Below are 26,868 nucleotides of genomic sequence, written 5' to 3'. Positions count from 1 at the left end.
GTTTGAATGCATTAATCTCTGGCCAAATATTGCATAACACTAAATCCTGCGGGGAAACAGGCAAAGCTGATTGAAAGTGCATTTCAACTCAAATGATGTATGTGCTAGGGAAGTAGGCTGAGAAAACAGCTAAGATTTTTTGGGGCAGCTTCTGCCAATCCTGATTCACACCAGTTTAGAGCAAAATTTGACAAATATTATTGATAATAGATAACACCTTTATCTGAAGTTTACATTCTGTGTTCTAATCTAAAGTATCTTACACCACAACATTTTTGTCCAAAAGCTGGTGTAATTTAAACATTAGTGCAATAAAATGTGTAATTGTCTTTTCTGTTGACTTTTTCAAGGACCAGTATACAAAACATTTTTATTTTCAAAGAAAAAGTCTCCCTCTGGGACTAGAAAATATAACTCATTTAAACTTATGAAGCTATGAAAAAATACATTGGTGCATCAAGTGGAGACCTGCATTGTTTTCCAATTGGCTCATTAAGAGTCTGATTTTCGGATATGCCAAGTTCTCAGACCTCCAGTTCAAGTCAATGGGAGCTGCAGGTGCTCAGCATCTTTGAAAAGCAGGCCTTGTCAACTTCCAGTCCAAGGTTTTCAACAATTGCCAGCTAAAATTAGGCTCCTAGATCCATATTAAACAATAGGTATCCGTTTTTTAAAACCCTAGCCTTACTGCAAACATATTTTTGGAATAACTATAGCCATTCAATTTGCAGAAGTCTCTATTAAGAAACAAAAACAAAAAGAAGGAAGAAGGTGGTTTGCATTGCTAAGTGTATTTATTTCTCCAAACTGAAAGTAATTATTGTTTTCTGATTTGACTAACAGAAGATTTCGTAACCAAAAAACTTCTGGTCTCTGATGTTTAATGCATGCTGTGCTGGACATCCTGTGCAGCGAGCAATCTACATTGTATCCAGCTACCAATGTTTTGGTGCAGTGTCTTTGAAGATGAGTTAACTGTTTGAAGTGCAATATTAATTGAGTTAATACCTGAAAACATGCATTTCCATCCTGAAAAAACTATTCCCATGCTTATTTAAGAACATTACAGTAATAAATGGGCTGTTTTGACTTTTGATTTGTTATTTTATTTTATTGACGGTTCAAAATTAAGTAGTTTAATAGTTTTATAATAATTCCATTGCTATCAGATCTCTCTCCAATGTCTATATAAGTATTTCCCAAAAAGGATCACCACATTAGTCTCAGTCTTAATGACCTCTTGTAAAACAACAGATAATGAAAAGATAGCAGCATCCTGCATTGTATTGTGAACCTGTCAGATCTCAGAAGCTATAGCCGGTTCAGTCAATACCTAGACAGGACATCTCCAAGTGCTGTAGAATATAGCACTGGTATGAAGAATTCCACCTGTCTAGGTCAATATGGAATCGATGCCCAACAATGTGTCAGGGGCACAGTGCTGCTAAATGCGTCATCTTTCACATGAGCGGTAAAACTGACACTTGTGTGATCAGTAAGGATCCCATGGTGAATTTTGTAAAAGTAGGCGTTTTTTAACTCCAGTGATCTGGCCAGGCTCCAGATCAGCTAATTACATTTTAATCTAAGTGTTCCGGCACTTGCAATTAGACAATGTATTCTTCATCGCTTCCTACTCTGAACTGCTGCGCTATAAAACAGTTGCTGCATCCCATCTCAGAACTGGCCACATTTTAGTGGCCAGCAAATGACCCCTTATCTACATCACCAGGGTGTTGTGATACTTAAGCGTTCTATATATGATAGGGTTTTTATGTTGCCTTCCCCCCCCCCCCATCACCAGAGCATCTACACGTGATCAGTAACAGAGTCCCTAGTGGTCTTAACTTTTGTAAAGTGTTTTGATATTTGGATAAAAATTGCTACATAAGAACAAAGGGTTATATTTTTAAAATACCAAATCAAGAGGCATCACAGTGAACTGGGTAGCTCTAGCGACTGTGGTTTTATGGAGCCTTTTACCCACAGGTGCTAGAACTAGGGATGCTGGGAGTGCTGCCAGATCCCCTGGCTTGAAGTGATTTCCATCATACACAGGGTTTACAGTTTGGTTCAATGATTCAAACAGCACCTCCACTATACAAATTGTTCCAGCACTCCTCCTTTCACCTTTGTGTTACTGGTACATGTCAGGTGAACAGTGACTAAAAGTTGTTACCTTCTGATGACCAATGGAATATATTAAATAAGATGGTGGCTCCATTTCCTCGTCAACAGATGATAAAACAAAGAGGCTGAGGACAAAATGAGCATGGAGATTGACATAAAAACCCTATCATATATAGAACGCTTAAGTATCACAACACCCTGGTGATGTAGATAAGGGGTCATTTGCTGGCCACTAAAATTCAGCCAGTTCTGAGATGGGATGCAGCAACTGTTTTACTTAGATGAGGCCCCTCCATTTCATGGTTGGCAGAGGAAAGTTTGTGCTACAACTTCCAGGCTGTACCTGTTCTCTGAATAAAAAGACTCTAGGGCTGTTGGTCTGGCACCTCTCACCAGTATTCAGGTGACAATCAGAATATTCCATACAACTGCAGCATAAAAGAATGGGCCCCAGCCACACTATTCAGTAGGATATATTTGGTCACAAAGATTTCAATATAGCCTATCCACAGTCACACAGGAGTAAGTACCATGTAGCAATAAATAATGATGTACAGATTGAATAGACAATGTACAAAGCCAGTAAGGAACAAAAAGTTCAAAGACTTAAAGGACTTTTACAAGATAAATTCCAAGACTCTTTACAACTGGAATTTCTGGGATTATGGTCAGATTTTCATCATAACTTGTTCACTTGAAGGCCAGAGGCAAAATGCACACAGCTGCACGTAAGCATTTATACTGTTTTAGTTCTTGGTATCCGAATTGCTAAGTCACAAAACCTTCTTTTCATCCCTAAACATCTTTACAGACAAAGGGAGCAGTTCAGCATTGTCATTAATTCCTGTCCATGGCTTGTTCCTTCATTAAGCCCAGCCTGGTCATGTCTCTGCATATGATGTCCTGACATCTAGCTGATGGTCAGATCTAGTTTGGACTGAGCTTGGTTGTGTGCACTTTCTTTGGCATCCTACCAGCTTACCATCTGCTTGTCTTCTGCAGTGTCCCGAGGTGTAGCAGAGCCGGAACATCATTCTGGCACTTTTGCTGCACAGAGGATGCTATTTTTCTTTCAAAATGGCACCCTCCGCACAGTGTCATCTCACACTTACCATAGGTGCAAGGTCACGCCACCTGGAAGATACCATTTTGGAGAGCCAAATGGCATCCTCCACACATTTGTGTGAGGTCACTCCAGTGGGGGTGTTCCAGTAGTGTACAGCTCATTCAGGACTATACCACTGACAGCGTCCCCATCATTGCAATCTTTTTGGTTCTAGCCAAACCTGTACCCTGATTTCACATCCCGCTCTCCTAACATCATTTTTCTTAAGCTCCTTCTACTTTACACCTATCATCTTTCAAAGAACTCTGATCTCTACTTCCTCCAGCCTTCTGAGGTCTGTTTCATTTAATGCAGCTGCTCCCAGACCATAGAGTAATGTTGTTAGTACACTGCTTTGATAAATTTTCACTTTGGTCCAAACAATGTTTTTATCAGTCCATAATTTCATCTGTTTCTGTGCAACACTCATAGCTAAGACACACCTCCTTTTAACTTCCATTGGCACTAATCAAGCTTCCTGGGTACATACAAGATTTTACAGGTTCTATGACTTCAGGACTGATATATTTCAACACTATCTGTTGTTCCTTTTCCAACATGCAACCACTTGATCTTCTTGGCATTAATTGTAAGTCCTAGTTGACTACACCAATTCTCCAAAGTAGAGAAGAGAATATCTTACACCATTTGACTTGAGCCAGTTGCTTCAATTTTCCACCAATTCTTATAACTTTTAGTACTTAGCTTTTATAATTGCAGTTATCTGGAACTCCATATGACTTTGCTACTTTCCATAATGCTTCCCTCCAAACTGAATCAAATGCTTGTGAAGTCAATGAAAACTGCAAACATCTTTAAAACCCATTTTCATTTTCCCCCACCATCAACTATCTGAGCATGAATATCTGATTAATGCAACTTTGGCCTGGTCTAAACCCACGCTGTTCCTTGCCTATTTCCTCTAAAATTGGCCTTAATCTGTTAACTGCTTTCATCATGATTTTTCCCAGTACTGACATCAATATAATTAATGGGGATCATCAGTAACTCCTTTCTTCATGATTGTCTAAAGGCAGTAGTTGTACCATTCAGCTAGTATCTCTTCTTGCCCCCATACCTTCTTGAATATTTTTTCTAATGCTCTGATAGCACTCGTCCCACCAGCTTTTAGCAGCTCAGCAGTTATATTGTATATTCCTGCAGCTCTCATTTTCTAATTGCTTCACTGCTCTTCCTATTTCTTCTTCTGATTACAGTTCAGTGCTGATATCCACACTGCCTTGCAAGTTGCTCTGTTTTCTAGGATGTCTAAAATGCTTGCATCTGGATCAGTGACAGGGTTCAGCACTTTTTCAAAATGCTCCTTCCATACTCTCAGCATCTATTTGGCATTTGTTCTCAGTTCACCGGTAGTCTTTTTTACTGCATTCATCATTGGCCTGATTGTGTTTCCATGCAATTTAACCTTTTTGTATATTATTTTCTTCATGCCTCCTCTAGTTTTTGAGCCCCTTCCTTCCAAAACTTTTGCTTGTCCAATCGTTGTGATTTATGCACTGCTTTGTGCAATGCTTTTGGAAGGCAAGCTGAAGAGGGTGGAACTGCTGATACCTGTTCCTAGCATGCCAGTAGGCTATGGCATGGCATTCCCATGACCTGGACAGGGCAGACTGGCCCAACAAGACATTACATCTGAAACTCACTTGTTATAGAAACAGTACTGCGAACCAAACAGATTTATATGGATTCTGATCCACTAGCAAATAGAAATGGTCATAGATTTCAGATAACGGCTAAACACATTACACATATTGCGAGCGGGAATGATAGAACTCTATTTGCGTCAGGCCAGGCTCAGCTAGTAACAGAGGAGTTAAGGAAGTTACAAGTTTCCCTTAAAAACAACAAGGAGTCTGGTGGCACCTTAAAAACTAACAGATTTATTTGAGCATAAGCTTTTGTGGGTAAAAACCCCACTTCTTCAGATGCACTTCAGACCCACGAAAGCCTATGCTGAAATAATCTGTTAGTCTTTAAGGTGCCACCGGACTCCTTGTTGTTTTTGTGGATACAGACTAACATGGCTATCCTCTGATACTTGTCACAAGTTTCCCTTGCTGCCACACAGGAGATGCATTGCCTAGGTACAGGAAAGTCGACACTTGGAAATTACACTGTCCTTTACTCTGGACATTCAAGTGGGCAAGTGAAGCATAGAGATAAGGTTGCTACAGCAGTGGGCAAGAGAACAGCAACTTCATCGAACAGCTGGAAACTGGTGTCTGAGCAGATTGTCATAGCAAGGTTTACTACTACCTACAATAAACCATGCAAAACTGTGATCTGCTGTTACATACACAAACAAAAGCAGGAGAAGAGGAAGAGAAGGACAGATTTATCAACAGCTAGATAGCATTGTAGATGAGATTCCTGATCAAGCTATGATCCTAATAACGGGAGATATGAATGCAAAGATTTGTGGCAGATATGGTAAGCAAATGAACAGAGCTGGACCACATGGCATTAGGATAGCAAACAATAATAGAGAAAGGTAAGAACTTGCTATAACAGGGGTTCTCAAAAACTTCATTGCACCACGACTCCCTTCTGACAACAAAAATTACTATGCGACCCCAGGAGGGGGGCCAAAGCTTCAGCCCACCTAAGACCTGGCTCCCCCGGGCCAAAAGGGGCCAAAGTTGAAACCCAAGGGCTTCAGGCCTGGATGGGAGGGGCCTGTAACCTGAGCCCAGGGCTGAAGTCCAAGCCTGAGCCCTGCGCAGGTCTCAGACTTGGGCTTCAGCCCCAGGGCCCCAACAAGTCTAACGCCAGCCCTGGTGACCCCATTAAAAAGGGGTCCTGACCCACAGTTTGAGAACCACTGTGCTATAACATGCACTGATTATTGGTGATACTTGGTTTCCTCACAAAGACATGCACAAGGTTACATGGAACTCAGCAGAAGACGGTTAAACCACAAACCAGACTGACCACATGTCAGGAGACCAGGTTGTAGGCAGTCAGGCATCGTGGTCAGAGTGGGGAGTCATGCCTAGTGGTGAGAGTCCAAATGCCAGAACCAGGGATTGAGACAGGGCCAAAACCAAGAAGCAGGTCCAAAGACCAGAACTAGAGTCAGAATCCAAATGCCAGAGCCAAGAATTAAGACAGAGTCAGAGTCAGGAATCAGAGCTGAGGGTCTGAACCAGATCATCAGGGGCATGGAAGACAGGAGTGGGCCGGTTCTGAGGCAGGAGCAAGGCTGGGTGTAGGATGGATCTGGGCTGAAGCTGTGGAGGAGCAAAGCAAAAGCAGGGCTTAGTGAGAGCTGAGCACAGGGAGGCAGAGAATCCATGGGCACTGAGCACCCAGCAAGCTACTGCTGCTGCTGAGTTTAAGAACCAGCCTGCTAACTTCTTCAGCCAATTAGGCAGGGTGGTCCATCAAGCTGCCTAGCTAGCTTGTTAGGGTGCCAAGAATATGGCGCAGCTGAGGGCCTTACTCCTGACACCACATTGTTATCAGTAAAAAGCACAGACAATCACCACTGGCACTAACCTCCGATGTGGCAGTGATCATAAACTACTGGTGGGAAAGGTTACAATTAAGTTAAAGTCCGAGAAAATGATGGGTGCAACTGGAGCCAAATTTGATCTTGATAAATTAAAGGATAACTTATGAGGGAGGCATACAAAGTAGTACTTGGGGGTATTTCAGGCCATTACTCTGCAGTGAAGAAATCTCACTACAGAATGGATGGGAACTATTCAAGGACACAACACAAAATGCAGTGGAGGAAGTAACTGGAAATTGTAAGCAAATAGAGGAAAGCTGGTCAAGTCTGTGAAAGAAGAATACTAAAGGAAAAATGTAAACAAGCTAAGACTGATGAGAAAGTGGAAGAAGTAAAAGCATTGCACAAAGCAGTGAAGAAATCACAAAAGCATCTCAATCCTATTATTGTCAGTGGAATTAGAGAGCAATTTCCGTGTGTGGGTGTGAGCGCACACACACAACACATTAATGATATGGGTTAAAATTTGACCAGATTCTGATCTCACCTAAGTCACGATTCTACAGAAGTCAAGCATGCACTCAAGGCGCCCCTCCTCAGGACTTCAATGGGACCCAAGCACTTTCCTGACTAGAAGTGCTTTTTGGAATCAGGGCCTTTAAGTCCAGGGTAGCAGGGTGCAGTCTCTGAACCTTCCCCGCTGTGCTGAAACATGCTCCTGCAGACACCTTTCCTCCGTTCCTCTCCTTTGTCTTCACCATCCCACACATCTTTCAGCACACTCAGCTACTGAGGTGACTTTAGCCCTGTACTAAGTCACATAACAGTCAACCCTTCCAGGGGATTAAAGTCCAAACAAACCAAAAATAAAATCTTCTGCTCCTCTTGAGCTAAGCAATCCAGCCCTGTCATAAAAATAAAGGGAAGAGTAACCACTTTTCTGTATACAGTGCTATAAAATCCCTCCTGGCAAGAGGCAAAACCCTTTCACCTGTAAAGGGTTAAGAAGCTAAGATAACCTCGCTGGCACCTGACCAAAATGACCAATGAGGAGACAAGATACTTTCAACTCTGGAGTGGGGGGAAACAAAGGGTTCGTCTTTGCCATGATGCTTTTGCCGGGAACGGATCAGGAATGCAGTCTCAGAACTTCTGTTAGTTAGTAAGTAATCTAGCTAGAAATTCGTTAGATTTCCTTCTGTTTAATGGCTGGTAAAATAAACTGTGCTGGATGAAATGTATATTCCTGTTTTTGTGTCTTTTTGTAACTTAAGGTTTTGCCTAGAGGGATTCTCTATGTTTTGAATCTGATTACTCTGTAAGGTATTTACCATCCTGATTTTACAGAGGTGATTCTTTTACCTTTTTTTTAATTAAAATTCTTCTTTCAAGAACCTGATTGCTTTTTCCTTGTTCTTAAGATCCAAGGGTTTGGGTCTGTGTTCACCTGTACAAATTGGTGAGGATTTTTATCAAGCCTTCCCCAGGAAAGGGGGTGTAGGGTTTGGGGGGATATTTTGGGGAAAGATGTCTCCAAGTGGGCTCTTTCCCTGTTCTTTGTTTAACACGCTTGGTGGTGGCAGCATAGGGTTCAAGGACAAGGCAAAGTTTGTACCTTGGGGAAGTTTTTAACCTAAACTGGTCAGAATAAGCTTAGGGGGTCTTTCATGCAGGTCCCCACATCTGTACCTTAGAGTTCAGAGTGGGGAAGGAACCTTGACAACCCCTCTTGGGGGCTGTTCAGTTTCTGTCATTTTATACTCTCTCTGGAATCCCTCCCCAGCCTGGGTCTTCCCTAGGGTTTCCAGGTGTCTGGTTTTCGACCGATGGGGGCGGGAAGAGAAGTGGGGGACAGAGCCACGAGGGAAGAGGCAAAGCAGGGCAGGGCCTTAGGTGGGAAGAGGTAGAGCAGGGGAGGTTCGCTCAGTGTCCGGTTTTCACAGATTGGAAAGTTGGCTACCTTAGTCCTCTCCCCTACATCAGGGGCATCTGTTAGAGACCTCCTGCTCCTTGTAATGCATCCCCATTCTAGCTGTCCTCCTCAGCTGAGCTTTTGTTTTACATATGCCAGGTGCTCTTCATCAGGCCCTACAGCTTCAGCTGGGAGGCAGCTAACTACTCTCTGGTGAGGCTGGGTCCATCTCCTCTTAAAAGGCCAGTCACCTTGTGACACTGAGAAACTAAGAGATTATTAGTGTTTTTAATTTTTAGCCTAGCCAATGTAGTTTCAGGTACTATTTTTATCTAAATTACAGAGAAGAGCTTTGTTTTGCTGTCTTCTCAGCTGATCAATAAAAACACAGGGGAGATGCATTTCTGGAAGGTACTCAGTACAATTACGAAAGCTGTACAAGAACCAGAGCAGATCAGAGAAATAACAGAATGCTGGAAATATAAAACTGTAAACTATTTTGACTTGGTACATGTTATATAGCCAAACTACCCCATAACAAAAATGTAATTTTATTTTAACATTTTAATTTACTAGAGGCTCTTGATGAGGCTTGGTCACAGAGAACAAAAGTGAGTGAAAAGAAGATAGGATGGTTTTGTGGTTAAAGCACTGGCATGGGACTCAGGAATCTGAATTCAGCTCCCAGCTCTGCCACAAACTGTCTGTATGATCTTGGATAAATTACTTAATCTCTCTGTGCTTCAACTCCCCATCTTCAAAACTGAGATAACACAGCACAGTGGTGCTGTGACAAAATATTCATTATTTGTGATGCAGTCAGCTGTCACTTTGATGGAGCTATACAATGACCTACATAAATAGAAATTATTCTCCTCTAATTCATGAGTTTGCTAGCAAGGAATGACACTTTTTCATGCTTTCTAGTCTATAAAAGTCCTACACACATTCCACTCTTTAAAATAAGGCATGCTTTCCTTAACTTTTATATTTTTCCTCCACAAAAATGTTAACATCATCTTTAACTTTATAGGTATCATGAAAAAACTCTGAAGAAATACTCTTGCAAAATTAGTCATGGAAGGACTTCTAAAGATTTTTTTTCTCTGCTATTCTTATAAAGCAGCCATTCTCAAACTGTGGGTTGCAACCCCATTTTAATGGGGTTGTCAGGGCTGGCGTAAGACTTGCTGGGCCCCAGGGCCAAAGCCCAAGACCCACCGCCCAGGGATGGAGTCAAAGCCTGAGGGCTTCAGCCCTGAGTGGCGAGACTCAGGTTACAGGCCTTCCACCTTAGGCTGAAGCCCTTGGGCTTCAGCTTTCCTCCCACCCCCAGCTCGGGGCAGGAGAGTTCAGGCTTTGGTCCCCCCCTCCTGGGGTTGTGTAGTAATTTTCATTGTCAGAAGGGGGTCACAATGTAATGAAGTTTGAGAACCTGTTATACAGTATATTTAGCTCTACAGAAGACAGAAGAATGACTACAATTCAGTCATATAGTATAATAGCGAGTGATGTACAACGCTCTCAAGTACGCAGAGAAATTTCACAATCCTTTCACGTTGCACATCTTTTGTTCTGATTGCTTAATGGCATGAAACAACAACAACAGACTACAATAGTCTGAAGAACCAATGCCAATTTAAACAGGGTGTGCAAAGTATGAAAACTGCAATCCTGGTTCAAAATATTCTTAAGAAGGATGAAGAAAGAGGATATTTGCACCTAATTATTGTTCTCGATCAACAATATATTGCCCTATTGATGAGGAGAACAAACTTACATTTTGTTACTGAGGCCTAAGTGACCCACTTGAAACTGTTATTGAGAAAAGGTTACTTATTTAATGATTCCAATAAGATTTGCTTATATACAGTTTTGTTTGCTTCTGTCCTTAGCAGCCTTTATCCACTCTTGTCATAAACATAAAGGGAAGGGTAACCACCTTTCTGTATACAGAACTATAAAATCCCTCCTGACCAGAGACAAAACCCTTTCACCTGTAAAGGGTTAAGAAGCTAGGATAACCTCACTGGCACCTGACCAAAATGACCAATAAGGAGACAAGTTACTTTCAAAGCTGGAGGGGGGGAACAAAGGGTCCGTCTGTCTGTCTGTGTGAGGCTTTTGCTGGGACCAGGTCAGGAATGCTCTTCAGAACTTCTGTTAAATTAGTAAGTAATCGAGCTAGAAATGCGTGAGATTTTCTTTTGTTTAATGGCTGGTAAAATAGCTGTGCTGAATGGAATGTATATTCCTGGTTTTGTGTCTTTTTGTAACTTAAGGTTTTGCCTAGAGGGATTCTCTATGTTTTGAATCTGATTACTCTGTAAGGTATTTACCATCCTGATTTTACAGAGGTGATTCTTTTACCTTTTCTTTAATTAAAATTCTTCTTTTAAGAACCTGATTGCTTTTTCCTTGTTCTTAAGATCCAAGGGTTTGGGTCTGTGTTCACCTGTACAAATTGGTGAGGATTTTTATCAAGCCTTCCCCAGGAAAGGGGGTGTAGGGCTTGGGGGGATATTTGGAGGGGGGGGGAAAGACGTTTCCAAGTGGGCTCTTTCCCTGTTCTTTGTTTAACACGCTTGGTGGTGGCAGCATAGGGTTCAAGGACAAGGCAAAGTCTGTACCTTGGGGAAGTTTTTAACCTAAGCTGGTCAAAATAAGCTTAGGGGGTCTTTCATGCAGGTCCCCACATCTGTACCCTAGTTCAGAGTGGGGAAGGAACCTTGACAACTCTTAACACTTTCAGTTACACCCTCATTTCCATGGGTACATGCATACACACACAAATGCACATGCTAGTTGTTCCAGCATTCTCTTCAAATGTTTACAGCTACAACATAGGTTCCTTTTATGTACAACCTAGCTAGTCTCTCTGTATATCACTATGATATGACAATATCCCCTTCACACACCTCTTAGCCACCCAATATTTTCTCCAGTCTTCTATAACACTACTACATAGAGCATACTCAAACATAACATGGCCCCAATCCTGTATTAAGCTTGGGCAGGAGGACCCTTGCCCCCATGTGCAGCTCATTGTAGGATCAAGGCCTAGAAAGTGGCCTCCAACCTTTTTAAGCACAAGATCACTTTTTGAATTTAAGTGCAACCCAGGATCTACCCCTTCCCTTCCCTGAGGCAGGGGGTTGGTGTGCAGGAGGGGGTGTGGACTCTGGGCTGAGGCCAACGGGTTCAGAGTGGGGGGGACGACTCTGGGCTGAGCCAGGGACAGGGAGTTGGGGTGTAGGAGGTAGTGAGGGGTGCAAGCTCTGGGAGGGAGTTTGGATGCACGAGGAGTCTCTAGGATGGGACAGAGGGTTGGGGTGTGCAAGAGGGGTTGGGGTGTAGGCTCCAGGAGGGGGCTGGGGCAGGGGGTTGTGGTATGGAAGGGGTGCAGGCTCCCACTGGGCGGCACTTACCTTGGGCAGCGGCACAGCAGGGCTAAGGCAAGTTCCCTGCCTGCCCCAGCCCCGCACCACTCCCAGAAGCCGCTGGCATGTCCCTGCAGCCCCTGGGGAAAGGGGGGCACGTGGCTCTGGGCGCTGCCCCTCCCTACAGGTCAATGGGAGCTACAGAGGCAGTGCCTACAGGCGGGAGCAGCACACGGAGACCCCCTCCTCCCCACGGAGGGATGTGCCAGCCAATTCAGGAGCAGAGTGGGGCCAGGGCAGGCCGGGAGCCTGCCTTAGCCCTGCTGCCACACTGGACTTTTAGCAGCCGGAGACTGCTATTGACTGGCAGAGGCTCTGCGATCAACCAGTCAATCGCGATCTACTGGTTGGTGACTACTGGCCTAGAACTTTCCAAGATCGCTTTGCTGCTGTTAGTAGTAGTAGTAGAGAAAAGAAAAATACTCTGTAATATATTTCCCCATATCTTTCATAAACACTGGCTTTCCTAAAATCAATCAGCACTCAGGGGAAAACACAATTTGCAGATAAATCTTTTCTAACATGGCACTGGCTCCTTTAACTATTTTCTTAATCTGTGACACATTTTAAAAAATTCATTCATATAACACTATCTCATGTAGGCCAACACAAACTGCCTCCTGTATTGCATCATTTAATGCAACATCTCATGTAAACAGGCAAGACTAGGAAGAGCTGACTCAATGCAATGGCAGTCAGGCCAGGTGAAGGAAGAGTAGAACAAAAGAGAATGGCAGGCGGCATTCTCAAACTCAAAACAATATTTAAAAAAGAAAAGAGAGAATTCAAAGTTTCAGCAACAAAACAAAAAACAGGAGAAAATGGTAGAAGTAGGGGGGAAAATGCGATGTCTTTCTTAGTATACTTGCAATGGAGGAAACCCAACTCAGGCCGAGATGGCAGACACCAAGACTTAGGGTCTTAGGCCCAGAAAGAAAATTCAGTGGATGTTAGAAGCCTAAATACCTTTATGGATCTGGGCCCTAATCCTGAAAAATGATCCACACACGTAGATCTGTGTGTCTATATTTGTTTCAGTGGTACTCTACACAGATAGAAGGAATCAAGAGAGCTCCACCCAGGTGGATCAGACACACTCATACATGCATGCATACAAAGTACCCAGAGAGTTTGTTTGTTCTTTTAAAGAAATGATGTAACACACATAAAGCTTACTCAAAGGAAGGGACCCATCCTAGACGCAAGCCATAAAAATGTGTAGTAATACATGCCTGGAGAGTCAAATTGTAGGAATATAATCATTGGGAAATACAACTTAAAATAGTTTTATTTCCCAACATTCCTGATGTTTGTGGTGCACACTGAGGCAGGGAGTAGCTAGCATTTTGAAATGTACTCATACACTTGCTGATCTGTTGCTCTCAATCTACATTCTATATCCATAAACTCCCAAGGCCGGCATGCGAGATGCTAAGCAATGAGCAAAAGGCTGAGTGTCATCAACTTCCACTGTCTTCAGTTGTAGATGCTGAGAATTTCTCAGGACAAGGTTCCATGTGATTACCAACCAGTGTGGCCAACTTTTTCAGTTTTTGTTGTTGTTGCTCAAAGCCCTAGCTCTTGGATTCATGATTATGTGTGACTCAGTTTTTGCCTTTAAAAAGTAAGTTTCTAGCCCTCATGATTGCAGAGAAAAGCTTGAAAATATGACCTGAGGTCACCTGAAAGGCTAAAAATTTAAAAATTAAAGAGTCCAAGATTAAATTATTTCTTTAAAATCTCATAATTTTTAAGCCAAACTAATGATTTTTTTGAGGCCTGACCTGTGATTTTTGTAATGCTTGGGTTTGGAAATACTGCTAACATTGTAGATGCAATTATATGCTGAGCCCTTGCAGTGCATTAAAAGGCCTGATCAGTGCTATCCCACAAGAAATATTGCCTTCAGACTGGACAGAAGGACCTGTGGGATCAAGTTCCCATACTGAGAGAGAACCTGAATGGAGCAGGCAGACAGGGTATATCTACACCAGGGGTTCTCACCAGGTTGGGACCCCTGGGGGGGGGGGGGGAGAGGCGAGTTATCAACCTCCACCCCAAACCCTGCTTGCCTCCAGCATTTATAATGGTGTTTAACCTAATGGGGCGGGGGGGGGTCGCACTCAGAGGCTTGCAATGTGAAAGGGGTCACCAGTAAAAAAAAGTTTTAGACCTACTGGGCTACACAGCAGTTTGCAGCCACCCTCTCGGCCTCATCAACAGACTTCGGCTAGCAGGAATCAGGCCTAATGCTCTACAAAGAGCTGTACACAGCCAGCGCTTTGAAGTTGTGGCTTGGGCTGGAGATGGGGCTCTGAAACCCAGCGGACAGAGACTTCAGAGCTGGAGCCCAGCCCACACCAAAAGTACTAGCTGTAACACAGCTATTTTGAGAGACCTGGCACCCTGACTGGGAGGCTGGCTCCAGAACGCTGTGTAGACACACCCGCAAAGGCCGAGTAGCAGGCAGCACTCAGCTGATCCTCGCTGGCCAGCTGCCTTCCAGGGTTGGCTGACTTCATGGGGGTGGAAATCAAGGACTGAGGTGTGGTGGTTTCAGAGTAGCAGCCCTGTTAGTCTGTTGTATTCGCAAAAAGAAAAAGGAGGACTTGTGGCACCTTAGAGACTAACCAATTTATTTGAGCATAAGCTGTAGCTCACGAAAGCTCATGCTCTAATAAATCTGTTCGTCTCTAAGGTGCCACAAGTCCTCCTTTTCTTTCCGAGGTGTGGAGGGGATTGACAAGCCTCCAGCGGGGCTGGTCGGGCGGGACGGTGGTGGAGGGAGGGAAGGCTGGCTCCCGCCAGGCAGAGCGGAGAGGAAGTTTCCAAGGAGAGGGGCTGCATTCACCCTGAATCCTGCCCCGAGGGAATGAATTCTGCACCCCCGGCCCCGTGCCCACCTGCCTGTGGCCACGTCCCCAACGCGGCTGGGGCACATGGGGGGGGGGGGAGCAGAGCGGGAACGCAGCCCCCAGCCCCAAGGGGACGCGCCGCACGTGGGAAGGCCACCGGCGGCCTCTCTCCCAGGCTCGGTCCCTAGTCCACAGGCCTGGGCCCGGCTCCCCGCAGCGGGGCGGGAACCGCTTCCTCCGCCCCCTGCCGCCGCTTCAGCCCGCCCCGCCGCGCCCCTCCGCTCCCGCCAGCTCCACCACGTGAGCTGACTGCCGCGGGGCCCCGCTCTCCGCCCGGCTGCTCGCAGAGAGGCGCGGAGCTGGGGCGGGCGCAGCCGGTCAGCGTCAGGCAGCAGCAGCAGCGCTCGGCCCTCGCCTCCTGCCCTGGGGGCTGCCTAGGGCTAGGCACGGGGCAGACCCCCTCCCCCCTTTCCCTCCCAGGACCATGAGACGCTCCGCGGGGGCTGCCAGCCTTTTGCACGCCGCGGCGCTGCTGCTCGCCGCCTCCTGTCTCGCCGCGCTCGGTAAGTCAGAGCCGTGGGTAACGGTGCGCCCAGGAGGGGCTTTGCCCTGCGGGCCGCCGCCGTGCCCCGAGTGGGACCCGAACCGCCCCCTGCTCGGCCCCGACGGCTGCTCCCCTCCCACGTGGGTGAAGGGCCCCTGGCAGAGCAAATCACCGGGGAGACCTAGCGGTCTGGCGAGTGCCCCTTGGAGGGGCTGCCCGGACATTGGAAGTGGCCTTAGCTCACCTAGCTCAGTGTTCCTCAGCCTTTTCAGAAAGCAGGGACCGGCTTGCTGCCTTCCTAAACTGTGTCCGAGAGATGCCAAGGACCGGTTGCTCAGAAACCTAGCCCTTCGTCCTGGCACAGCTGCCTCGCCGCTGTTCGGGTATCGCTGTACTGAGGTCCCAGTTAAAACGGTCTTGTAATTCCGAAGCCTGGGATAGCCTGGAGAGATGTAAATCCAGCTTTCATTAGAGTCCCGGGAGCCTCTGGTCATGCAGGCTTATAAAAGCATGTTTTCATACCACACGGATACTAATGGGCTGTTAGTCTCTAACTAGAGCAGTCATCATCTTTGTTTTGCACACTGGGGCTTTTTAAGATAAGGGATCAAATACAGGTATAGCAGAAGTGCGTTGTGCCTTTCAAAGACACTTGCAAAAGATGCTTTTCACCATTCTAGGATGATCTAATCTAAGGCGTAGATGGCTACTTTATGTCAAAATCACACTTTGCAATCAGTATTACAGTTTTACAGTGTGCAGAAAGATTTATGATCTGCATTTACTGAGTGATGGTATCATATTTATTGGCTCAGTTGTGCACATCTTATCCACTCTGTAAGTGATGACATGCTAAGCTATGTCCAAATAGAAGTTTTACTCCCTTAGGGAGGGAGGGAATGGACCAGGTTTGCCTTTACCCTCAGGCAATGGCCACTTCAGATGGATTAGCTAAAGTACAAAAAGAAAAGGAGTACTTGTGGCACCTTAGAGACTAACCAATTTATTTGAGCATAAGCTTTCGTGAACTACAGCTCACTTCATCGGAATGCATCCGATGAAGTGAGCTGTAGCTCACGAAAGCTTATGCTCAAATAAATTGAGCTTATGCTCTCAATCCATAACTCTGATTCCTCTAAAGGAGACCTCCAACAAAACGGGAGACAAGATTTGACATTTTTGATACTGCTAAAGTGAAAAAACAAGTGGAACCCCTTCCCTTTCTTTCCTTAAAAAAAATTCCCATAAACCTTCTTGTATATTGCAAGAAAGCAGAAAAGGAAACAACTCCCCTAGATTTTGTTTTCTTGTTCAGCTTTGAATTCCACTATCCCCTTTTCCCTTCAACAAAGAAAAATACTAATTTATGTGGACACAAAATAGGGAGAGAAGATACTCATATAGGAGATCAGTACAATCAAAACCATAGCTGACAGAAGCAACTGGAACAATGGAACAAGGTGCCTAGATCAAGGTCCTTCTAGTGAACTATCCTAGGGGCCTACACTAGATGTCAGAGAAGGGAGAGGAGGGAGCCATAATATTCCTGGCTGGTTGTGTAGTATAGTGTCATAAATTTGGGGAGGGAGGAAATAGTTTTCCCGATCTCAGCTGAAGATCAGCAAATGCCCTAAGGCGGTGCTACATTTATGGCAAGACTGGTATCTGCTGCTCTTTCTGCAGTTGTGGGATTACTCTTCTATGTAAGGAAGGGCCCTTTTTTGTCTTGCACTGGTCTGGTGCTTATAATAATGTTTCCTTCAAGTGGCTGATCCCTGCAAGTATACAGATTGCTGCCGTCTCACATCAGATGAGTTCTTTAACTCAAGTTGTGAAAGCACCAGATTCAGTCCACACTGATAATAACCCTCTGAAAACACTTACCATAAGGATGGCTGTAAAAAGCTAGACAGATAGAATCCCAGAAAATTACTTTCAAGGAGTCCCACACAAACACAACAATTTTGTTTAAATAGGTAACCAAAATAATCCGCAAAAAAGCATCCTGACATCAGAAACTAAAGTGAAATATCACTTGGTCTAGCAATCCTGAATTGTTTCTCGTCTTACAGATACACAGTCAGTTAAAAAAAACAAACCAAAAAAAAAAACCGAGGAGTACTTGTGGCACCTTAGAGACTAACTAACAAATTTATTTGAGCATAAAACTTATGCTCAAATAAATTTGTTAGTCTCTAAGGTGCCACAAGTACTCCTCAGTGTGGTTTGTTTTGTTTTGTTTTGTTTTGCTGATACAGACTAACATGGCTACCACTCTGAAACAGTTAGTAAAAGTTTTTACACTGAGTTTACTTTGGTGAAACTGCAATGAAAAATAGAATTAAAAAAGCAGGTGGAGGAATATGACAGGCTTTCAAGTCTCCATTTCAGTAGAAAACAACTCTCCCTTGGATAAAAAAATGCTCTTCTGAAGGAACATATGCCGTATCCTGTCTATTGTCTTTTTTTAATGCATTATGACCCTGTCATACAATGAAACACTGCAGGAGGTTCTGTTTTACCTAAGGAACAGCATGATTTGTCTTTGTAAACCAATATAAAACCCTGGTAAGCAAGCTGACTGGCAAATATTGGTTAAATGTTGAAAGAAAATAGTTCTGTTTTTATTATCTGTATTTTCCATGAACTGTAAAGTAGCATTTTCTTTTTTGAGAAATGTGATATTTATGAGCTGTGCTTAACTGACTGTGTAAAAAAAATAAGCTATTAGCGCCTGATCCAAAGACATTGGAAAGATTCAGATGACTTCAGTGGGCTTTGGATCAGGCCGTTACTATGATATAGTGATGAAATTACAAGTTCTATTCCAAGACGAGTAACATAAAGGAACACTGTCAATGTAAAGACTTTTTTTTATATTAGGTAATTTTAAAACATTGTCAGTTGCTAATAGAGTACCCCTTAAATATTATGTTCTGACTTTTTAAAAATCTAAATTCTGTTCAAAAATGTTGTGCGGGTTTTTCTGCTTTCCTGTTGATGTTGGTCTATTTCAGAAAGGATGAAAATGATTCACTAGTTGACAGTACACTGGAAAGTGTGAAACTGACAGTACTCAAAATGCTGTCAAATACACAAAGTAAATGGGCCATGAGAAAATAGAGAGAAATAGGTTTTCACACAGAATTGTGATTTCAAGTTGATCGTGTTTTTTTAATCTGCTACTAAGTTATGAATATGCGTCAAATATTTAAGGGGAAAATTTTATTAGAAAATTATGGTTTAAAAATAAAAATAAATCAATTTATGAATGTGTAAAATCCCAGAGATTCAGAGTTATGGTTGCATTTAAAAATAAAAAAGTGGAAATGCAGAGTTAAGTTATATCAGACAAAATTCTGCTCTGTGTTTGAGTCCTCATCCGCCCTACATCCAAAGATAGATAACTGAACATTGACACATTATAAACGTTCAACATTGGCAAAACCAGACACATACCCCTACTGTACAATGCTATGCTTGACATATGCACATGTGCACTTGCTTGTGAGTTGCTGGTACCAAGCCCTGTGATTGCTCCTGTGATCATGGATTCTCAACTTGGGAGCTTAGGGCCCCAGAGTGGTCACAGCCACCTTCCCTTTCTTTATCTCTAGATGGGAGTGAGAAAGAGTGTCCCTCTCTCCAATGTTTTTATACCTAAGAGTGGCCATACTGAGTCAGACCAATGGTCCATCTAGCCCAGTATCTTGTCTTCTGAAAGTGGCTAGTGCCAGGTGCTTCAGAGGGAATGAACACAGCAGTGCAATTACCTCGTGATCCATCCCCTGTTATCCACTCCCAGCTTCTGGCAAACAGAGGCTAGGGACACCCAGAGCATGGGGTTGCACCCCTGACCATCTTGACTAAAAGCCATTCATGGACCTATCCTCCATGAACTTGTCTATTTCTTTTTTGAACACTGTTATAGTTTTGGCCTTCACAACATTCCCTGGCAACAAGTTGCACAGGTTGACTGTGTTTGTGTGAAGAAGTACTTCCTTTAGTTTGTTTTAAACCTGTTGCCTATTAATTTCATTGGGTGTCCTCTGGTTCTTGTGTTAGGTGAAGGAGTGAATAACACTTCATTACTCACTTTCTCCACACCAGTCAAGATTTTATAGACTTCTTTCATATTCCCCCTTAGTCGTCTTTTTTCCAAGCTGAAAAGTCCCAGTCTTTTAAATCTTTTTTCATACAGAAGCTGTTCCGTTCCCCTAATCATTTTTGTTGTCCTTCTTTGTACTTTTTCCAATTCTAATATATCTTTTTTCTGTTGTAACATGGTGTCACAGTATCAGAAATTGTTCTGGTTAAACTTTGGAGTACCAGGGTCCTTGCATTCTGAGTTATGTTGGTAGAAGTTGAGTGACTCAGGGCTGAATCTAGCCTATTTTGTCATTGTCTCCTACCAGTTGCTTCAGTTTTGGTAAAGTTAGATTGGGATTCTGATGAAAACTAACTTCATCCTCACTAGCCATAATATGAGATTATATATAGCACCAGCTCTATGCAACACTTGGATTACTCCTACAGACTCATGTCCTGATCCTGCAAACGCTTCCACATATGCTTAACTTTAAGCGCAGGAGTAATCCTTCAGTCATTATTTCAATCATAACTTCAATCACAAAGTGCTGGTGAGTGATCTGCAGAGGAAAAGAGTCTATTATAGCCCCAACTGCAGAGCTTTAGCACACTCTCAGTTTGAGTGGCCATCACAGTTTAGGATCAGGGCCTTCTTTAATATGCAGAATAAAACACATTGTAAATTTTTCTCCTCTTCGTTTTATGCAAGTGACAGAACTGTGCATATCTCAGACATTTTTGGCCCAGTGAAGCAATTCTGTTGCATTTTGTCTGTCTGTCTACCAGAGCCTGTGGTACAGTAGAACCTCAGAGTTGCAAACACCTAAGTAATGGAGGTTGTTCATAACTCAGAAATGTTTGTAACTCTGAAAAAATGGTATGGTTATTCTTTCAAAAGTTTAAAATTGAACATTGACTTAATGCGGCTTTGAAACTTTACTATGCAGAAGAAAAATGCTGCTTTTAACTGTCTTAATTTAAAAGAAACAAGCACAGAAACTGTTTCCTTACCTGTCAAATCTTTTTTTAAACTTTTCCTTTATTTTTTAGTAGTTTATGTTTAACACAGTACTGTACTGTACTTGCTGTGTGCTGTTGTGTACTTCTGGTTCCCAATGAGGCGTGTGGTTGATTGCTTGGTCAGTTCGAAACTCTGGTGTTGTAACTCGAAGATTCTACTGTATAAGGGAGGAATGTTGGGGTTACAGAGAGTCCCTGAAATAGAGGGGGATGGCAGGTTGAGATACAGGGAGGTTGTGGCGGGGATGGAAGAATGCAAGGAGCCAGGTGTGTGCTGTGAGCTTAGCCTACAGAAGCAACAAAGTGCACAACCCTCTAGTTATGCATGAAGGTTTAACACACATGAAGGTTTCCACTTTCTATATATACGCTATCACACTCAATTTCATCGATACACTCATAGAAATAGCCATTGGAAATTACTCGGAGAGCCTTTCCACATAAAATTGGAACAACTGACTGATTCTCTGTGTATGAAAGTTTTTGTTTCTGGTCTATCCAAGTTAGCTTGTGTCAGAGATTTGAAACTGCATGTGGTATAGACTACAAGTGTTTTCAGGAGATGGGAATAAATCATCGTGACAGACACCATCTTAGATCCCCACAGGAAACATTCTTTCGTTCAGGCTAGGCCAGCTTGATGCAGCAGATCCACTTCAGCAGAGCAGACCACAAACAGTCATGTTTCAAGATATATCTACAGATGACACTAGCAAAGGGAAACAGCAGAGTGACTGATAAAATAGCTGGTAGATCAGATAATGAATACACTTTTAATAGAATTAAAAGTAGGTCATTCAAAAAGCAGATGATTGAACTTGCATATAAAATGTCATCACTAGAACTTATAAATTGTGGTTATTACATTAGCAGAGATACAACTATTGCAATAAATTAACTTTTAACAGAATTAAAATCCATTCTTTGGACTGTCAGGGAAACTGAAGCTTGACCCTGCTGGCCTCTCTCAGACAAACTCCCCACCCCCTTACACTCTGAGTAAGAACTTCAGGATTGGGTCCTTTCTAGGGGAAAAAAATTTAACTCTGCTCCTATGCTGCTGTTCACGTAACCAGTCTGGGAAATTTCACTGTTGTTGTAAATAAGTATTCTACCCACTACATCAGTCCCATCATAATATCAAAGTGCCTTGCTACACGGCACTTTGAATGGGTACCTTAGGTTTAAAATACAGTTGGAACTAGTTCACCTCACTGATTTGCAAGCCTGATCATTCTGAGATCTTTACTTGGAAGTAAGAATGGAGATTTCATTATTACTAAGCCTGTATTGTATTTCTGAAGTGGATTACAGGACATTGATGTATATTTTATGGTGTATTGTCACATATAATCAGAACTAAACTATCCTTGTCAGAGTAATAAACGGTATGTTTTGCCATGCAGGATCACTGATCTCCTCAATTGTCCTTGTTTTCTTGCTAAGTCACAAAAATCAGTAACCACCAGAAGTCTCCTAATCACTTGTGCAAATTTAGCATTTTCTATTGTGTGCATGTTTGTTTTCTCTTAACAGTTGTATGTAGCCCATGTGCTAGCACTAGGCTGACCCTGCTGCAGAGAGGAGGCTCAGAAAAGTTAAAACGAATCAATGAAAGCTGTGAAGTTAAAGTGAATTAAACTCTTGTGTGGGTGCTCTGATTCAGAAATGGTTTTAGCTCGCTATAGCTTAATCCTCTTTAGGATTTAATTTATGCTCATTAACTTCACAGCTCTAGTTGATTTGTCTTAACTTTCCTGAGTAGTTGGTTTCTTAACTTTGACGGAATTAGTCATTGAACAGAACTGGTTAAATAAACTGAAATGAAGAAAATATTCTCTCTGCGCTTGTAGACGGGGCTAATGCAGTCAAAAGCTGGTTTAGCACATCAACAGATCCTGGTTTCAGGTGCTTAGCCAGTGACTTCCACCAATTCAGTGGTCTGACTTCCTTTAAAACTTGGCAGCAAAAGTGTACAGTATATTCCCAATTATCTGAGTCGCATGGGGAACATGGGTTTCATTTGACTAACTGGGAGTTTAGATAATTGAGAGAGCAGGAGCCATGCTGCCGCCAGGGACTCATTGTCCTGCTCCTCCTCGCAATCCTGGATAGGGGTCTCTGCTCTATTATCCGAACACCCATGTTATCTGTATCCCTTCCTGGTCCCCCAGCATGAGAGACATGCTATAGAGACATGCTATATGTCTCTCATGCTGGGGGACCAGGAAGGGGTTCAGATAATGCAGAGGTTTGGATAATAGGGTTCTGGATAAACAGAAGTGTACTGTGCTGCTTAATATTCTTTTTTATTTAATTAAATAATTTGAATAGATTGTAATAAATGTAACCCTTAACATAAGTTGTTAACTTGAAGATAATTTTAAATAAATATTTTTTTAAATAAACCTATATTTAATTTAAATTTAAAAAATCCAAATTAAATAACATTCTTCGCTTGCTTGTTTTTTTTGTGTTTGTTTCTAGAGCATTGATTTTTATCCATCCTAATGGGTGGTATATGTGCAGCACCACTCCACACAGCATTTTGACTCAGAGGCACACTCCAAAATCAGTTCCTCCCCTATTTCCTTGCTGCTGTAACTTGTTACTGGCCAACAAGGAGGTTGTGTAGCCAAGGCTTTGCCCTTTTTCTTGCTCTTCCCAACCACTTCCTTCCCAGCTACTCTAGTTACAGCGGCTCTCCCAGGTCCCCGTTCCAGGCAGGCCACATAGGGTGGTGTTGGTGATTCTCACTCCCACGCATGGGCGTGTAACCCATGTCAGAACATAGTACCAAGGTGGCACAGGTTAATCACTCAGAAGTCAAGAAACTCCACAAGTGAGCATGCATGCTCACCCATTCCTCGGGCCCCCAGTACAGGGCCTGTGATAGTGAGGGGTGGCTTCACTAGTGTCAGTGGAATTGCACAAGTGTAAAATCATTGTAGCCAAAAGAAGAATCAGGCCCTGTATGTTTAATTATTAATGATCACACACTATTTCTCAAATGCAGTAGGCTAGACAGTACAGTACAGTAATTAATATCACTTTTCTGAGTATTAGATACCCGTGTCGCATTTCTGTAGCATTGTTTATTGCTCTATATGTGCCAAACAGGATGCCTGGAAGTCAGTCTTATAAAAATTACACAGCAAACTGTGTGTGCATGTGTGCTTGCTTATGTGTAATTTGCTTAATCTGTTTTTAAACCTTAACACACTAATTGCCTGTGTGCAGCTGTTACGGAATCACTTAGAAGAGAGAGGTTTAGAGCAGAGATTCCAAACCTTAGGAACATCAGGACCGTTTAAGGGGGATATGCTTGGTTCTTTGTCCTGCTCCTGCCACCTCTAGCCCTCCCTCCCCCCAGGCAGCTCTTTACAGTATTCTCTCTCACTGCAATCATTATGGAAGGAGGTGGAGGGCAGTGGTTATGTAGCACCAGCAACATGAGAGAAGAGAGAAAGAACATGTGGTAGCCACAGCTTCAGAGATCCTTAAATGAGGAGAGGGACACAGCTCAAAACTGGTGGCGGGAAAGAGAGGGAAGGAACAGCCCCAAACATAGGTGGGGAGTAACAGCCCCATTAAGACATAAGGACTGGAGAGGGGACACACCAAAATGGGAGCTGGAGGGACCACGGGAAAGAGCATGTAGAGAGCGGGAGACCTGAAAAGACAGAAGGGATAAACAGAGAGAGTTGGGAGAGAGGAAGTGAAAAACTGAAAGAATAGGACTGTCTTTTTGTTCTGTGTTTGTATAGCGCCTAGCACAGTGGGCTCCTAGATGCTACAGTAATACAAACAATAAATAAATTTTAAAAATGGGACTAAGAAAGTAAGGAGAAAATGGAGACGTAAGGCCAAATCTGCATCAGAAAAGGTTTGCACCGCTACCACAGCAAACCTTTCCAATGTAGACGAAGCTTCTGATGGCCAAAAAGTGATAAACTACTGTATACCAGTTCTCTGAGCAAAATAAACCCTACTTGCAAAAATACTTTTATGCCAGTATCACTGTTTACACTAGGGCTTTTGCCAATATAGAAGTTTCATTAGAAATTGCACCCCTAACTGACATTACTATCTTGACTGTAGACTTTGCCTAAATCAAATGCAGGAGAGGAGAGAATGTGATGGGGGCCATGAGAGAAAATAAAACCAAAATATTCAGAACCAAAACTAGAAAAAAAAACAAAACAGGGAAAAATCCAAAATGCAAAAATGTAAACCCAGGCAGTCAGAACGTGGCCACATGCAGCAGCTGTGACAGAGCATGAAGTGAAGGGGGAAAGGGAGAAAAAAGAGGCAATTAGTGAAAAGGCAGGTGAGCAGGACTCCAACCCATGAAGGACAGGGATCACTGGACTTAAGGCAAGTGGCCCTGATCCTGCTGGAAGGGAAATCAATGGCAAAATTGCAATAGGACAAGAGCCACCCTTTGTGTGACTGTGCTTTCTGCCCTGACCCCAGTCGTGGCCTGCAGTTGGATGTCATGAAGAAAAGATGTGCATGCCCTTGGGACTTGCTCATTCAATTGCAGTACATTATGGTTGCGCAAAAGTGGCTTGTTCTTAATGCTAGAAGAGTTCATTCTTTCACTATTTTCTTTTTTCTTTGAAGGGACTACAAATACATCCATTCCAACCACAATCGCACAATCCACTTCAAATACTTCAGCATGTGGTAAGTGTCTGATAACCCTTTTCCTGCTGGTACTATATAGGCAAGCACCAAAAATGCCCAAACAGAAAATTAGACAACACTCCATAGACCGCGATTGAAACAGTGCATTTTATGGGGGTATTAACATTTTTGCAATGGGATGGCACAACTAAGAGACCTCCCAAGATAGATTTTTATTTTATTGGTAAAATTAAAGGTGACACCATTCTAGGTAACTTGCTGGCCACAAGCCATGAGCTCCCCAATGCCATAGGAAGAGAAGAATCAAGAAAACAAAATCTAAAGCTCCTTGATTAATTTTCTTCTTGGTCGTTCTGAACTTTAGCAAACACACTCCATTTTAGTGCAGTAGAACAGTGAATAGGCTGTCTTGCAAGCAGTGGATATTTGTTTGAATTTTCCTACTCTGTAGTAGCCTGTGAATGTAACCAACAGGTGGGAATCCACGTGTCATGGGGCAGGGAAAGAGAGAGAAATTTCTGTTAGGATGAGGCTCCAGGGTAGATGCGCCATGGAAACGTGCGCTGTCTCCATGGAGCCTATATCACAAAACACTGCAGTTCAAACAAGATATTGGCAGTAGGAGCGAGCAACTCTGTTAAAGATATACCACCAACTTCCGTATCCCATTCCTTGGGGAAAGAGCCTTCATACTTGGAGGCCCCCAAATCCTTATTTATAATACAAGTTATTCAGACTTTAATGCTTTATCATTAGAGGGAGCAAGAGGCTTCATATTGCCAGGTGTATTATGGTAAAATAAGTCAATGTGTATAATTAATGGGTGGGAGCTGTAGACATAGAACCTTATACAGACTAACACGGCTACTACTCTGAAACTTGTAAAACTATGCTTCCCTACCCTAGACCCCTGCCCCATCCTTAGCAGAGCTGAAGGTATGAATTTTCTATGCAATTTTTAATCTGCTACTAAAACAAATTATCCATCTCATTTGATCTGCAACATTCCAGCCTTGGGTTGTTGAAACGTGACATTATTAAAAGAGAACAAATCATGGCAAGAGAACTGAGAAACTCAAAAGTCGTTTCTTGTGGGAGCTTGGCACAGACATGTTTCACCATGTCAGTAAAAGGTTGGTTGAAAGCTAGCACATCATACCACTTTCCACTGTGTGTTGAAGAAGCATTAGAAAATAATCTGTTGTCATGGCCCTCTGAAATTTTACACTTGAAAGAGGGAAGAGAAGGAAGTCTAGTTTCTTCTACTCTGTCTATTTTTGTCACTTATTATTTGCTTTAATATCACAAGTAGATTACTACTTATTTATTATTTGGATTGTGGTAGCAGGTAGGGGCCTCAGTCATGGACCAGGACCCCTTTGCAAGCTAGGTGCTGTACCAACATGGAAGAAAAAAACAGTCTCTGCCTCAAGGAGCTCTGTAAATCAAGGAGTTGTTATATCTTTGTTAAGAGCTACTTCTAAATCAGTTAATAAGTTCCAAGTACTCCTATTTCTGTGGATCTTGGTGATTACCAAGTAGCCCTGAGACCTGGAGCAATCAGGGAGGTGAGCAGTGGGCTGTGAACATTCTCACTTGGCTCATTACTAGAAATTCCTGTTGGGTCTTGAATATTGTCCTGAAGAAT

The 26,868-nt window shown here is 43.0% G+C and overlaps 1 protein-coding gene and 1 long non-coding RNA gene across 2 annotated transcripts in view; one reads left to right on the top strand and one right to left on the bottom strand.

The window, feature by feature from the left end:
- LOC311515042 overlaps positions 1-15,780 on the bottom strand; it is a 29,050-nt gene extending 13,270 nt beyond the window's left edge. Inside the window, exon 1 of the long non-coding RNA XR_014710034.1 lies at positions 15,706-15,780. This is a non-coding gene — a long non-coding RNA (uncharacterized lncRNA). The remainder of the gene's footprint in view (positions 1-15,705) is intronic.
- The window catches only part of TMEM123 (transmembrane protein 123), a 34,281-nt gene continuing 22,622 nt past the window's right edge, over positions 15,210-26,868 (top strand). The window contains exons 1-2 of the mRNA XM_084617877.1: positions 15,210-15,480; positions 25,197-25,259. Coding sequence (XP_084474003.1) covers positions 15,402-15,480; positions 25,197-25,259 — 142 coding nt within the window. The 5' untranslated portion in view covers positions 15,210-15,401. The remainder of the gene's footprint in view (positions 15,481-25,196; positions 25,260-26,868) is intronic.

Source organism: Lepidochelys olivacea (genome assembly GCF_965140295.1).
Source record: "Lepidochelys olivacea isolate rLepOli2 genome assembly, chromosome: 1".
Lineage (NCBI taxonomy): Eukaryota > Metazoa > Chordata > Testudines > Cheloniidae > Lepidochelys > Lepidochelys olivacea.
Note: the sequence above shows the minus strand (reverse complement) of the source record. Positions and strands in the feature narration are given on the sequence as shown.